The sequence below is a fragment of the Ranitomeya imitator genome, chromosome 3 (assembly GCF_032444005.1).
Source record: "Ranitomeya imitator isolate aRanImi1 chromosome 3, aRanImi1.pri, whole genome shotgun sequence".
In the NCBI taxonomy this organism is placed as follows: Eukaryota; Metazoa; Chordata; class Amphibia; order Anura; family Dendrobatidae; genus Ranitomeya; species Ranitomeya imitator.
In genome coordinates, this window is record NC_091284.1 from 579,698,064 (window position 1) to 579,711,367 (window position 13,304).

A 13,304-nucleotide genomic window follows, 5' to 3' on the forward strand; every position below is an offset into this window, starting at 1 on the left:
TAGAAAAATTAAATACCTTGCTGCAACAACTATAGCTTGGTTCTGACTTCTTAAAGTAAGGCAGTGCGGTACTCCCCATTCATCATCACTTTCTTCTACCTGTAAGTAATAAAAAAAAATCATATTTTAAGCTTTATTTACATTAATTGATGAGTGATATAAACAAATATGTCACGCAAAGGCATGGGGGCTTATAAAAGAGTACAGGATTAAAGAGAAACGTTTAAATAAGATTGATTTCTCTATATTGTACTCTATCCCCGAATGAATGAAACGTTCCTGCCTTTTTGGGTATATTCTTTATAAAATATATGCACAATGACGAGAGGCTGTGACAGCAAACTGACCCCCATCTATGTAGAGATGTGTAATGCTGCAGTCACATTATAGGGGGATTATGTTGGAGGCTGTATATTCTTACATAGCAGGCAAGACACATATAAACCACATTAACTCATATATATATATATATATATATATATATATATACACACACACACACAATATATATATATCTAAGAGTTAATGTGGTTTATATGGGTCCTACTTTGGAAGAATGTATATATAAGGCTGGAGTCACACTTAATATATATATATATATACATATATATATATATATATATATATATATATATATAAAAAAACGGTCCGATTTTGATGGCCGAGATTCGCACAAATGTTCCCGAACAGTGATCCGTATATAATCCGTTTGCAAAGCGAGGATGCGATTTCCTCACATCTAGTAACAGTGTGATATCAGTATGGCATCCGCATGCAATGCGATTTTACCATGATCTTTTACATACAGTAGTTCTCTCTATGTAAAAGCTCATGATAAAATTGCATTGTAATACCCAACTGTACACATCGTTTTAATACCAAATAATCTTCAATGTATATATATATATATATATATATATATATATATATATATATATATATATATATATATATATATATATACAGATAGATTAAAAGCTGGCAAATGATCTGCCGCGTACAGTGTAGAATAGGTTAGAATAGATATATACACATAGAATAGATGTTTATACATATATGTATATATGTCCGTGACACACGCACATATATATATATATATATCTTTATATTTCATAGCGAGATAGGTAGCAGAATAGCCGATAATTCATTTGTCGGCTTCTGTACAATCATTGCAAAAGCCGACAGGATAGGAGACATGGTTTACATACAGTAAACCATTGCAGAACAGTTAGATTTATAGAGGTCAGTGTCAAATACTGTTGGTAGTATGTGTGTGTAAGATGCGCCAATTCTGGAACTTAGCCTCTCTCTTCCCACTGCCCTGTAGAGGTGGCATATGGGGTAATAAGGGGTTAATGTCACCTTTGTATTGGCGAGTCTTGGCCGGTGCAAATCGCACGTATAATACGGCCGAGAAAAAAAATGGATGATGGGTGCTGCCCCATAGATTAACATTGGTCCGAATGCTATACAATTTTTTTCTCGTATAGCATTCATCCGTATTCCTCTATAGTGTGACTCTGGCCTAAGATTGTATATGTATATGGTGGTACAAATAGAGGCTTCCTCACCGTCATATTGAACAGGGGTAACTGGCCGTGTATTTTGAATTGATTCGATGATGTCAGTCCCCTGCTTGTGTACAATAACGCATCATTAAACTGCAAGAAAATAGGATGTATCAATATATTTCCTTTATTTTGAACACATCATATTGCAATGCAAACCTATACGAAGGAGAAGATCTGGCATTAGTTGTATTTGAACTTACAGCGTAGGCCTGCTACATAAACTTAGAAAATTCTTTAACCCCTTAGTGACGGAGCCCTTTTGTTTTTCGCTCCCCTTCTTCCCAGAGCCATAATTTTTTTTATTTTTCTCCGTCAACATGGCCATGTGAGGACTTGTTTTTTGCGGGACGAGTTGTACTTTTAAACAACACCATTTGTTTTACAATATTGTGTACTTAAAAACGAGAAAAAAATTCCAAGTCCGGTGAAATTGCAAAAAAAGTGCAATTCCACAACGGTTTTTGGAAGTTTTCTTTACCATGTTCACCGAATGTTAAAACTGTCCCGCCATTATGATTCTCCAGGTCATTACAAGTTCATAGACACCAAACATGTCTAGGTTCTTTTTTATTTAAGTTGTGAAAAAAATCCAAAGTTTGTTAAAAATAAAAAAAAAATGCGTCATTTCCCGAAACCCGTAGCGTCACCACTTTTCGCGATCTTGGGTCGGGTGAAGGCTTATTTTTTGCTTACTGAACTGAGGTTTTTAATGAGATCATTTTGGTGCAGATACGATTGATTTGATTGCCCGTTATTGCATCTTAATGCAATGTTGCAGTAACCAAAAATAAGTAAGTCTGTCGTTTTCAATTTTTTTCTCATTGCGCTGTTTAGCCATCGGGCTAATTCTTTTTTTATATTGATAGATCTGCAAACGGCGATACTAAATATGTCTAAGTTTGATAATTTTTTTTTATTGTTTTATTTTGAATGGGGCGAAAGGCTGGTGATTTGAACTTTTATATTTTTTAAAACTTTTTTTTAATTTTGGTATGCTTCAATAGTCTACATGGGAGACTAGAAGCTGCCATAACCTGATTGGCACTGCTACATACAGGCGATGATCAGATCGCCTGTATGTAGCAGAAATACTGACTTGATATGTGCTCTGACCACCGGGTGGCGCTCATAGCAAGTCTGCAGGAGATCTCTGGTTGTCATGCCGACCCATTGGTGACCCGCGATCACGTGACAGGGGTCACTGGTTTTTAATTTTGGCATGCTTCAATAGTCTACATGGGAGACTAGAAGCTGCCATAACCTGATTGGCACTGCTACATACAGGCGATGATCAGATCGCCTGTATGTAGCAGAAATACTGACTTGATATGTGCTCTGACCACCGGGTGGCGCTCATAGCAAGTCTGCAGGAGACCTCTGGTTGTCATGCCGACCCATTGGTGACCCGCAATCACGTGACAGGGGTCACTGGTGGGTGGGATTTCCAGTGTGTTTGTCGGAAGCATGCATTAAATACCACTGTCAGAGTTAACAGCTGGGGGGGGGATGACAGCTGGGGGTGGATCGCAATTCCACTCGCAGCTGTTTCGGGCACATGTCAGCTGTTCAAAACAGCTGACATGTTCTGGGAAAGGAGGAGACACGACATGCGCAGTACTAGTACAGCACATGTCATGAAGGGGTTAAAAAATAAATAAAAATAAATTATATCTGGGGAATAGCAGACAGTTTTGTGACTCTGCACCATATAGCAGCATTAAGGATATGAGCCCTTCAGCAAGTCTGCAGCTCTGCTTTTCTGGGATCAAAACACATTTTACATAATAAGAATGCTAAGAGCAACTATTCGCTTCCAGGTACAGAGAAATTAATATATGCATTTCTTTTTTTTTTTTTTTTTTAAATAATTCCCTTTTTTTCCCTTTACAATACATAAACTTACCAGAAAAAACATACGTTGCTGTAAGCCTTTACCAGACAACTTGCTTAAACTTCCAAGCCTGATAAACTCCTAAAATGAAATAAAAAAGTGAGAAAGAAAAAAGACCTGTTACATGTTCAAGTACAGGTTTAGTTTTTTTTTCTACTAATGTCCATGTTAATTCCTATAGAGGAGCAGCATGTGTCAGACACCTCTGGCATTATCTATGTAGGGAAGAGATCATTCTGTCAGATGTTAAAATGTAACATACCATTACATTACTCTACAAAAGGGGACACCTATTACAGGGTCTGGCTGACCACCCACACAGATTGTTTGTGGATCCCATAATAAGGGTGACATCTGCTAATAATTAGGAAGTCTTATCCTATCATAACATTTGGATATTGTCAAAAGATGGACTGACAATTTGATACCTTGCCAAAAAAAAGGACAATACTGCAACAATTGAATTATGAAAATGGTTATGTGTAAATACATTATGCTTTCAATAATATGCACACACCATAGCTTATATCCCACTTGTTTCAATAGATTGACTGCATTGGTGGTTTGCTGCAGAAAATGCCATGAACAAAGAAAAGAAAACAGAGAATAATTTGGCGTTAACATGGGAAGAATGAAATGATTAGACTGTATGTATGAAACATGGCCTAATGCGACCAGATCAGTATATTGTTCTCTCCCTTACAGTGAACACAGGTATACAATCACAGGATGTAGCACTTACCCGTCCAGGTATCACCAGGTTGTCAATGCCTGTCACATCTTTCCGAAGTTCTTGTAGTTTCTGAAAATTTTCCATCTTGATCATTGTCCCGTGATGCTGAGCTAACATTTCAGAGATCTCAGCAAGCGCAGCTGTTTGAAAGAACACACATTTGTAGATATAATATGATGGCCTATGCATATTGATTTTACTCAGAAGCACAGCATATTGTCATCTGCAGTAAATCAATTTAAGACATTTTGTGGCAGTGCTTTGGACAATTCTTACATGTTGAATGTTTATGGAGATCAAGTTGGAACCTAACCCCAAACTCACCTAATGAACACAAATACCTGGTTACATGCACCATAAATGTGGTCGCCTGCACAGTGAGTTTTGGGTTTTCATGTAACCATTATTGGTCCATCATGTCAATATGCAATAGCGAAGAGTTGCTTAATAACACTATTATTTCATTTTTACCTAAATTAGATAAAATTATTCCACACAAAATTTTGGACCTAACATTTTAGAGGTTGGAGCTTATATGATATATAGCAATTAAAAATAAGGCACATGTTGGAACAGAAGGCCTACTAAGAGGCACCTAAGATGCAAGGCACAAAGGGTCAGACTGGAAGAGAGTAATGCAAATCAAATTGCTCATCTCCATGTGCCATCACGGCTTCATGTGGCTACTAAGTGCCAGAGGCGGCCAGGATGCGGGACGCAGAAGAGCAAGACCGGCTGCCAAGGGAAGCTGGACTGGATACCAGCACAGGCAGCGTTAGTCGAAGTGATCATCGCTAATGGCAAATACATTGTTTTTAATGCTGTAATGAAATACAGCCTATACATTCTATGATAAGTAGAATTGTCGGTATTGGTGGAATGCATTACTTGAATGTGAAAGGTAACATAACAAGATTTAATGCCCAGGAGAATCTCTTGTACACAACCAATCATGTCTAAATTGAAAAAAGTAGAATAAACCTGGCACTCATTGAGTGGCAGGTTTATTTTACTATATCACGGTTTGGGACCCTACCTGAGCACCTCATCCTGTATTGCCAAGGATTAAGTCTAGAAACTGAAAAAGGGCCTACATATCAATCAGAATTTTATGGAGTAATAATGAATGGGGCTTTAGATACTACAATTCCTGCCAAGCTCTCAAATGTAAGGCTATGTGCACACGTTTCGGATTGGTGTACGCATTTTTCAGCACTGTTTTTGCAAAATCCGCAGGTAAATCGCACTGCAGATTACCAGCGGATTTGCCGCAGATTTACCACGGTTTTTGTGCAGATTCCACCTGCGGTTTTACACCTGCAGATTCCTATTATGGAGCAGGTGTAAACCGCTGCGGAATCCGCACAAAGAGTTGGCATGATGCAGATTTTGTTTTCCATACGTTTACATGGTACTGTACAACTCATGGAAAACAGCTGCAGATAGATCCGCAGCGTCAAATCCACAGCAAAATCCACAACGTGTGCACAGCCTAAAAGTATAAAAAAAGAAGTATGAAAACCTATGCTATATGGACACCTGAAATGAATGTCTCACCTCTAGTGTCCCGGAAATCGACATGATTTGGAGAGTAATGTTTGCAGAGCCGCTCCATTATCTGTTTGTAGTGCATGAGTCTGTGCAGTGGCCGCAGAAGGAACATGTTCAGGGGCAGATAGCAAACTTTTTCTTGTTCAAAGTCTCTACACAGGACATCTAGCTTTCGTGAGTTTTTAATTGCCTTCTCAAGTTCTATCAATGCTTCATAGTGTTTCTGAAGGTTATTTGTGAATTGCTGGAAAGAGACAACAATATAAATAAATTGGTGGAAATTTGCATAAACTTTAACCCCGAGCCCGTTTACACCTTCCTAACCAGGACAAAGTATACATTTCTGAGCAGTGTCACTTTATGTGGTATCTTAGAGGTAAAGTTTTTCCTTGTGAAGAGCGACATGCCTGCATGCCAATATAAGGAGACTTAAACGCCTTGCATGTTCCTCTGGGAAATTAAATATTTAATTTGCCTCTTCAGAGAGGAAGAGGACTTGAACTCTATTGCCACCTATTGCAAATAGCAATCTTAAAAGTCACACCTCTTGAGGAATTCATCTAGCGGTGATTCAGAGAAATGTATACAATATTGGGCTGAGTCAATAAAAAATTAATTTTTTTTCAGCTAAAATGTTACTTTTGACCCAAATTTTCAATTTTCAAAACTAATAATAGGTGAAAATGGACCACAAAATATGTGGCACAATTTCTCCTGAGTATCCCAATACCTCATATGTGGTCAAAAACTACTGAGGCACAGTGCAACGCTCAGAAGAGAAAGAACGCCATACTGTAGTGCACATTTTGGTAGAATGGTATGAAGGTGCCATGTTACATTAGTAGAGCTCCTGAGGTGCCAAAATAGCAGAACCTCCAGAATAAGTGACCTCATGTTACAAACTACACCTTCTCAATGATTTCATCTAGAGTTGTAATGATTATATTGTCACCACATGTGTCACAAAATTTTATACCTTTGGGTGGTGATTAAGTTCAAGCTTTTATTGGAAACATTTTACATAACATTTTGGATTACATTTATCCTGAGCTTTACGCTGAGCACTTACATTGGGGTTTCCATCTAAATCTCCGAATGATGTCACGCAGATGAAATTTCTGAGGGATCCACTCACTATAATGAGGCAGCAGAGTTACTCTGGACTCAGCGTTGTCTTTCTTTTCAGAAGTGCACAAAACTGTATTCGACAGCATTTTTATGCACGTTTAAAAAGACGGACATCGCCGGGTAATAGGCCAGACGACGTCCACAATGCCTCCGTTATAGGAAATCTTCCGCCAGGGGTTGCGTCTGAATCACACATTTCAGAGATTTACATGGAAACCCGGGTACGTTCAGCACAGGGTAATTGTGAGCTGAGGCATACTACGATATTTAGAAGGCAGAATGAAAAAAAATCAACAGTAGGTGAACAATTGGTTTTAATTTTTTTACGCCATTCCTCGTGCGGTATAAGTGATTAGACTATTTTATTCTTTGAGTTGATAGGATTACAGCAATGCCAGATTTATAGTTTTTTTTTTTGTTTGGCTGCTGTCACTAAAATACGCTTTTTTTTTTCAAAACAAAGTTTTTGCATAGTCATATTTAGAGAGCTAGAATTTCTATACAGTGCCTACAAGTAGTATTCAACCCCCTGCAGATTTAGCAGGTTTAATAAGATGCAAATAAGTTAGAGCCTTCAAACTTCAAACAAGAGCAGGATTTATTAAGAGATGCATAAATCTTACAAACCAAAAAGTTTTGTTGCTCAGTTAAATTTTTATAAATTTTAAACATAAAAGTGTGGGTCAATTATTATTCAACCCCTAGGTTTAATATTTTGTGGAATAACCTTTGTTTGCAATTACAGCTAATAATCGTCTTTTATAAGACCTGATCAGGCCGGCACAGGTCTCTGGAGTTATCTTGGCCCACTCCTCCATGCAGATCTTCTCCAAGTTATCTAGGTTCTTTGGGTGTCTCATGTGGACTTTAATCTTGAGCTCCTTCCACAAGTTTTCAATTGGGTTAAGGTCAGGAGACTGACTAGGCCACTGCAACACCTTGATTTTTTGCCTCTTGAACCAGGCCTTGGTTTTCTTGGCTGTGTGCTTTGGGTCGTTGTCTTGTTGGAAGATGAAATGACGACCCATCTTAAGATCCTTGATGGAGGAGCGGAGGTTTTTGGCCAAAATCTCCAGGTAGGCTGTGCTATCCATCTTCCCATGGATGCGGACCAGATGGCCAGGCCCCTTGGCTGAGAAACAGCCCCACAGCATGATGCTGCCATCACCATGCTTGACTGTAGGAATGGTATTCTTGGGGTTGTATGCAGTGCCATCCAGTCTCTAAACGTCACGTGTGTGGTTGGCACCAAAGATCTTGATCTTGGTCTCATCAGACCAGAGAACCTTGAACCAGTCAGTCTCAGAGTCCTCCAAGTGATCATGAGCAAACTGTAGACGAGCCTTGACATGACGCTTTGAAAGTAAAGGCACCTTACGGGCTCATCTGGAACGGAGACCATTGCGGTGGAGTACGTTACTTATGGTATTGACTGAAACCAATGTCCCCACTGCCATGAGATCTTCCTGGAGCTCCTTCCTTGTTGTCCTTGGGTTAGCCTTGACTCTTCGGACAAGCCTGGCCTCGGCACGCGAGGAAACTTTCAAAGGCTGTCCAGGCCGTGGAAGGCTAACAGTAGTTCCATAAGCCTTCCACTTCCGGATGATGCTCCCAACAGTGGAGACAGGTAGGCCCAACTCCTTGGAAAGGGTTTTGTACCCCTTGCCAGCCTTGTGACCCTCCACGATCTTGTCTCTGAAGGCCTTGGAATGCTCCTTTGTCTTTCCCATGTTGACCATGTATGAGTGCTGTTCACAAGTTTGGGGAGGGTCTTAAATAGTCAGAAAAGGCTGGAAAAAGAGATAATTAATCCAAACATGTGAAGCTCATTGTTCTTTGTGCCTGAACTACTTCTTAATACTTTAGGGGAACCAAACAGAATTCTGGTGGGTTGAGGGGTTGAATAATAAATGACCCTCTGAAAAGACTTTTCTCAATTTAAAAAAAAAAATAAACAAAGAAATAACATTCTTTTTTGCTGCAGTGCATTTCACACTTCCAGGCTGATCTACAGTCCAAATGTCACAATGCCAAGTTAATTCCAAGTGTGTAAACCTGCTAAATCTGCAGGGGGTTGAATACTACTTGTAGGCACTGTATTTCTGCCGACAGAGTCCAGGGAGAGATTGTATTTTGCGGGACGAGTTTACGTTTTCATTGGTACCATTTTCAGTTGCACATTTTTTGATTGCTTTCTATTATGATTTTCTTAGGCAGAATGAACAAAAAACAGCAATTCAGGAAATGGTCTTTTATGGTATAAGTGTTAAGATAGCCTTATTCTTTGAGCTAGCGATACCATATTTATATTATATATATGTTGGTGCTTTTACACAAAAACGATTTTATATAAAAAATTATTTTGCATTGCTCTATTCAGAGAACTATAGCTTTTTTTTATTATTGTGTTGATGGAGCTGTATGGCAGCTTGTTTTTTGCGGAACAAGGTGGCGATTTTAATGTCCATCTGACTTTTTGATCGTGATTTACTCCACTTTTTATTCAGTGGTATGATGAAAAAGCATAGTTTTTTTCCTCGCTTTTTATTTATTTACTTTTTTACAGTGTTCACTGGGGTTAAATAGTGGGACAGTTTTATAGGTCAGGTCATTGTGGACATGCTAGCATCAATCATAGGTGTTGCCAAAGGGCATCAGCTCTCATATAGCGTTGACACTGGATTTTGATCGTGTCGGCGCTCGGAGTCGTATATGGCGGTTTGCAAAAACGCAGCTTCCGCAGTGCTATACATGTACAGCAGATGTCGTGAACCGGTTAAAGAGGACCAGTCACCAAATTTTTCATGTTGAACTGAACACAATATATTTATGATTGCAAAGCAGAATAAAATGTTTTTGTTTTTTTATTTATTTTACCTCACCATTGTGGAGATGTTACCAAAGCATTTAGTTATTGAGTTATTTTTTGTTAAGTCCAGGTTGGCATAACAGATAGTTTTCACTGGGGGCATGTACTTCTTCCCCTGTATGATGCTACCTGCTTATGATTGGTCAGCAACACACAGCAGAAAAAGAACACGCCCCTAACCATAGCTTAGAGCTAATTTCTCAGTGTATGAGATATGACAGATTTCCTGGTCTAACCTCCTGTATGAATAGAATGTGATGGCAGTAAAGTACAGATGATTGTTGTGGGGGGAGGGGCAGGACAGCTGTATTTAGCAGTGTCACATTACAAACCTTTCTATCAGCTCTGCTCTCATAGCACTGTCAGCTCTGCTGTACTGCCCCTCAAATTATAATCTCTCTGCAGTGAGTGCAGAGCAGGGTGTCATATGTCTCACTGAGGAGTAGCCTGTTCTGGGCAGGAAAATGGAGGAATTTAATTTTTACAACTGTACATTGCATATCAGAGTTATTTAAAATGATTGTCCATGTTTGTCGTTAAAATCTGCAGTCATTCTAAGTGACTACAGATTTGTGGACTCTCACAGCATGCACACTATGCGATTAGGATATTCAGGAGCTGAGAGTGAGTGAGTACGTGACCGCAAGTATGTGATTTGCATACATGTGGTCATGTACTATCACTATAAGTGAATTGAACAAAGCTGGATAAGTTTAGTCGGAATGTGGCCAGAAGTATGCAAATCATACACTAGTGATCACGTAGCTGCCCACTCTGCTGCTGAAGAATCTTGGCATTGTGCAATGTGCACCCTGCGAGGGTTGACTTTAACCAATAAGCTTGAGAACCCCTTTCAACTCATTACTGCATATATAGTAGTTGCAAAATGTCAAAAAATGGCTGTCATAATCACCATGCTGATTTCTACCATTTTATATAAGACTGTTCTGGGATTCAAAGATTTTGGTTGTCTAAAGTTGTACTAGAAGTAGTCATGGCCACACTATATTCCTCAGCTGAGATATGTTTATTGCAATCTTATTTCTTCATCTATGGTCTCATAATGATAGGATTTTCCTGAGAAGCACGTTTTTATTGAAAGGAAAGCTATCGTCGTGCTGTATGAGGGAAGTGACCACCCTTTATATTTCAATGGAAAAAAAAACTGTAAAGCATATAAAAATATAGGCCTGATTCATCAATGTGTTTTCGCCTGAAATCTGGCATAAAATACTTTAATAGGTCACAACTCTTTTGCAACTTTTGAGGTTTACATGCCAGTTTTGCCTAGCTTCGTAAAAACTGGAAAAAGAAGGCCATAGGTCACCTAATTAATACATATACTAATAATATAACAATAAGCATATTCTATATAGCGGTAATGCAGTCTAAATTTCATATATTCAATGTTTGCTTTCATCTTAGCATAGATAGAATGCTGCTGTATTCTTTGGTTTGTATATTATGCAGACATAGTAGCTTGCACCTGTTCTCTCTTGCTTTTTTCCGTTAGGAAGGCTGGTCTTTTTCAGCTTAGGATTATTGTTAGATGTTACTATACAATAAGTAGCATGTACTGATGCATAATATCCTAGAAATATTCTGATGCTTGCTATAAACGGAACATTATGAATTCAATTTAAATGAATAATATCGAGAATACCTTCATGCCCTGAATGTTCTTCAGCATAACATCCCCAATTTTCTGATTATCACTTTTCATATGTGAGTTGGACTTGCCCTCCCTTTCAAAATGTAAATTTGAAATAGGAAAGAATGTACATTGAAATTAATAGTATTAATCATTTTATAAACAAGCACTCCACACAAAATATTTATAGATAAGATTCCAATAAAATAAAATAATTGACATTCCAAGTAAATAAACAAAAACATGCTTTTAACAAAACAAAGAAGATTCAATGGAAAGGTATACGATAAGGTAACACAACCCCAAGATAAAACGGACCAAGCAAGGTTGCCATTTTGTGGTCATCGCATTTTGCCCATATAATTTTACAGGTGTCCCCTGTATCATTTTATAATCATGTATTGGATGGTCACAAAATGGTTTTCTTTGTAAAAAAGTAAACCTGGATGCAGAAAACAAATTTAAAATGCTGGAAGTTTTCATAATAGATAAAATAACATACAATTTGCGTACATTTCAAAATGTGTACTAGTTTGTGTACAATTCCATGGCCCAAATCTAACATTTCTAAGCAAGTTGTAAATTTTTTTTTAAATTTGACAAAATAGTATTCTTCATTTTCTTGGGATCAGCGACACCTGGAGAAATTCAGATAAAACAAACAAATCTTACCAAGCGACAAGTCTCTGGTCAACCTCCTTTAAGAAATTTTGGTGGAATTTATGTAAGGGCTCAAAGTTGGAGAACATTAGGTTTTTTAGTTGCTCAGGCATGGAGTCGTCTTTGTTTGCAGCATTCTGAAACCACTGAAAAGGAAAATGGACACATGATAGATTTCTATATTGCAATGGAGACCTGGAAATGTGGGGATGGTTGCTTAACCCTTTGCAACATTTTGCCTTGAATCTTTTACAACCAACTTAGATGTTTTCTGAGAATACAAAGGGATTTTGGTGAAGTGTTTTTGTGTGTATATATTTGCCAATTTTCAAGGTTGCCAACAGGACATTACAGCTGGTCCTGCTGACCAGGGCGCAGGAATATTGGACAAAAAAAGCTACACTGTTTACAAGGGTCTAAGGCTGGGTTCCCATTGCGTTATGGGACCGCGTTTAACGGACAGCGTTGCACGGCGAAATTAACGGCGTGCAACGCATCTGTTAACGCGCCCATTGAAGGCAATGGGAACGCGCTTCACTAGCGCGTGCCATGTTCGGCACGCGCTAGCGACGCGTCGGTGATTCCTGGCGCGCCTCGGACGCTGCTTGCAGCGTCCGAGGCGCGCCCGCGGTCCGTTCCCTGCTCTCGCAGATCGGGGATCTGCGAGAGCGGGGACGTTACCGCGACCCCGACCGCAGCCCCATAGAAAACATTGCGTTAGCGCAATCCGCTAGCGCTAGCGCTAAACGGATTGCACTAACGCAATGTGACCCTAGTTAGTAAGTATGAGAGGGAGGAAACCTGACCATTCTGACTGTATTGGCCACATAATCCATATAACAGCCTTTTCTGTATGAATTTATTATGTACATATCTGTGTACAAACCAGTTATAATAATCTAGACATACAACAAATGGTAACTAGATTACAAATCGCATTATGCATAAATGAGGACTTCCAGGTTTGTTAAAACGCAATATGCCAGAGGGCAAGAGCAGAACTTACCACCGTAATAACTTCTAGGTCCTTAAGGTAGGTGCATTCTGTAGCAGAAACCTCCTTTGCAATACAGTAGGCTTTGTCTGTGGGAAATCTCTGCAGAGGACATATTAACGCAATGCAAGTTACATAGGTTGAAAAAAGACCTAGGTCCACCAATTATACATTTTGTCACTAAATTATCTATAACCCACAATATTCTTTGTACTGAGGAAATCATCCAGCCCTTTTGTAAAAGCTGTCATAGTGT

At 38.9% G+C, this 13,304-nt stretch overlaps 1 protein-coding gene across 5 annotated transcripts in view; it reads right to left on the reverse strand.

Moving 5' to 3' along the window:
• FARP1 (FERM, ARH/RhoGEF and pleckstrin domain protein 1) overlaps positions 1-13,304 on the reverse strand; it is a 323,139-nt gene that overhangs the window by 42,456 nt on the left and 267,379 nt on the right. For all 5 annotated transcript variants that reach the window (XM_069758006.1, XM_069758005.1, XM_069758004.1 and 2 more), the window contains exons 15-22: positions 13,061-13,150; positions 12,067-12,200; positions 11,407-11,488; positions 5,753-5,990; positions 4,205-4,335; positions 3,475-3,543; positions 1,572-1,661; positions 17-99 (exon numbers count right to left, since the gene is read on the reverse strand). In XM_069758006.1, coding sequence (XP_069614107.1) covers positions 17-99; positions 1,572-1,661; positions 3,475-3,543; positions 4,205-4,335; positions 5,753-5,990; positions 11,407-11,488; positions 12,067-12,200; positions 13,061-13,150 — 917 coding nt within the window. The remainder of the gene's footprint in view (positions 1-16; positions 100-1,571; positions 1,662-3,474; positions 3,544-4,204; positions 4,336-5,752; positions 5,991-11,406; positions 11,489-12,066; positions 12,201-13,060; positions 13,151-13,304) is intronic.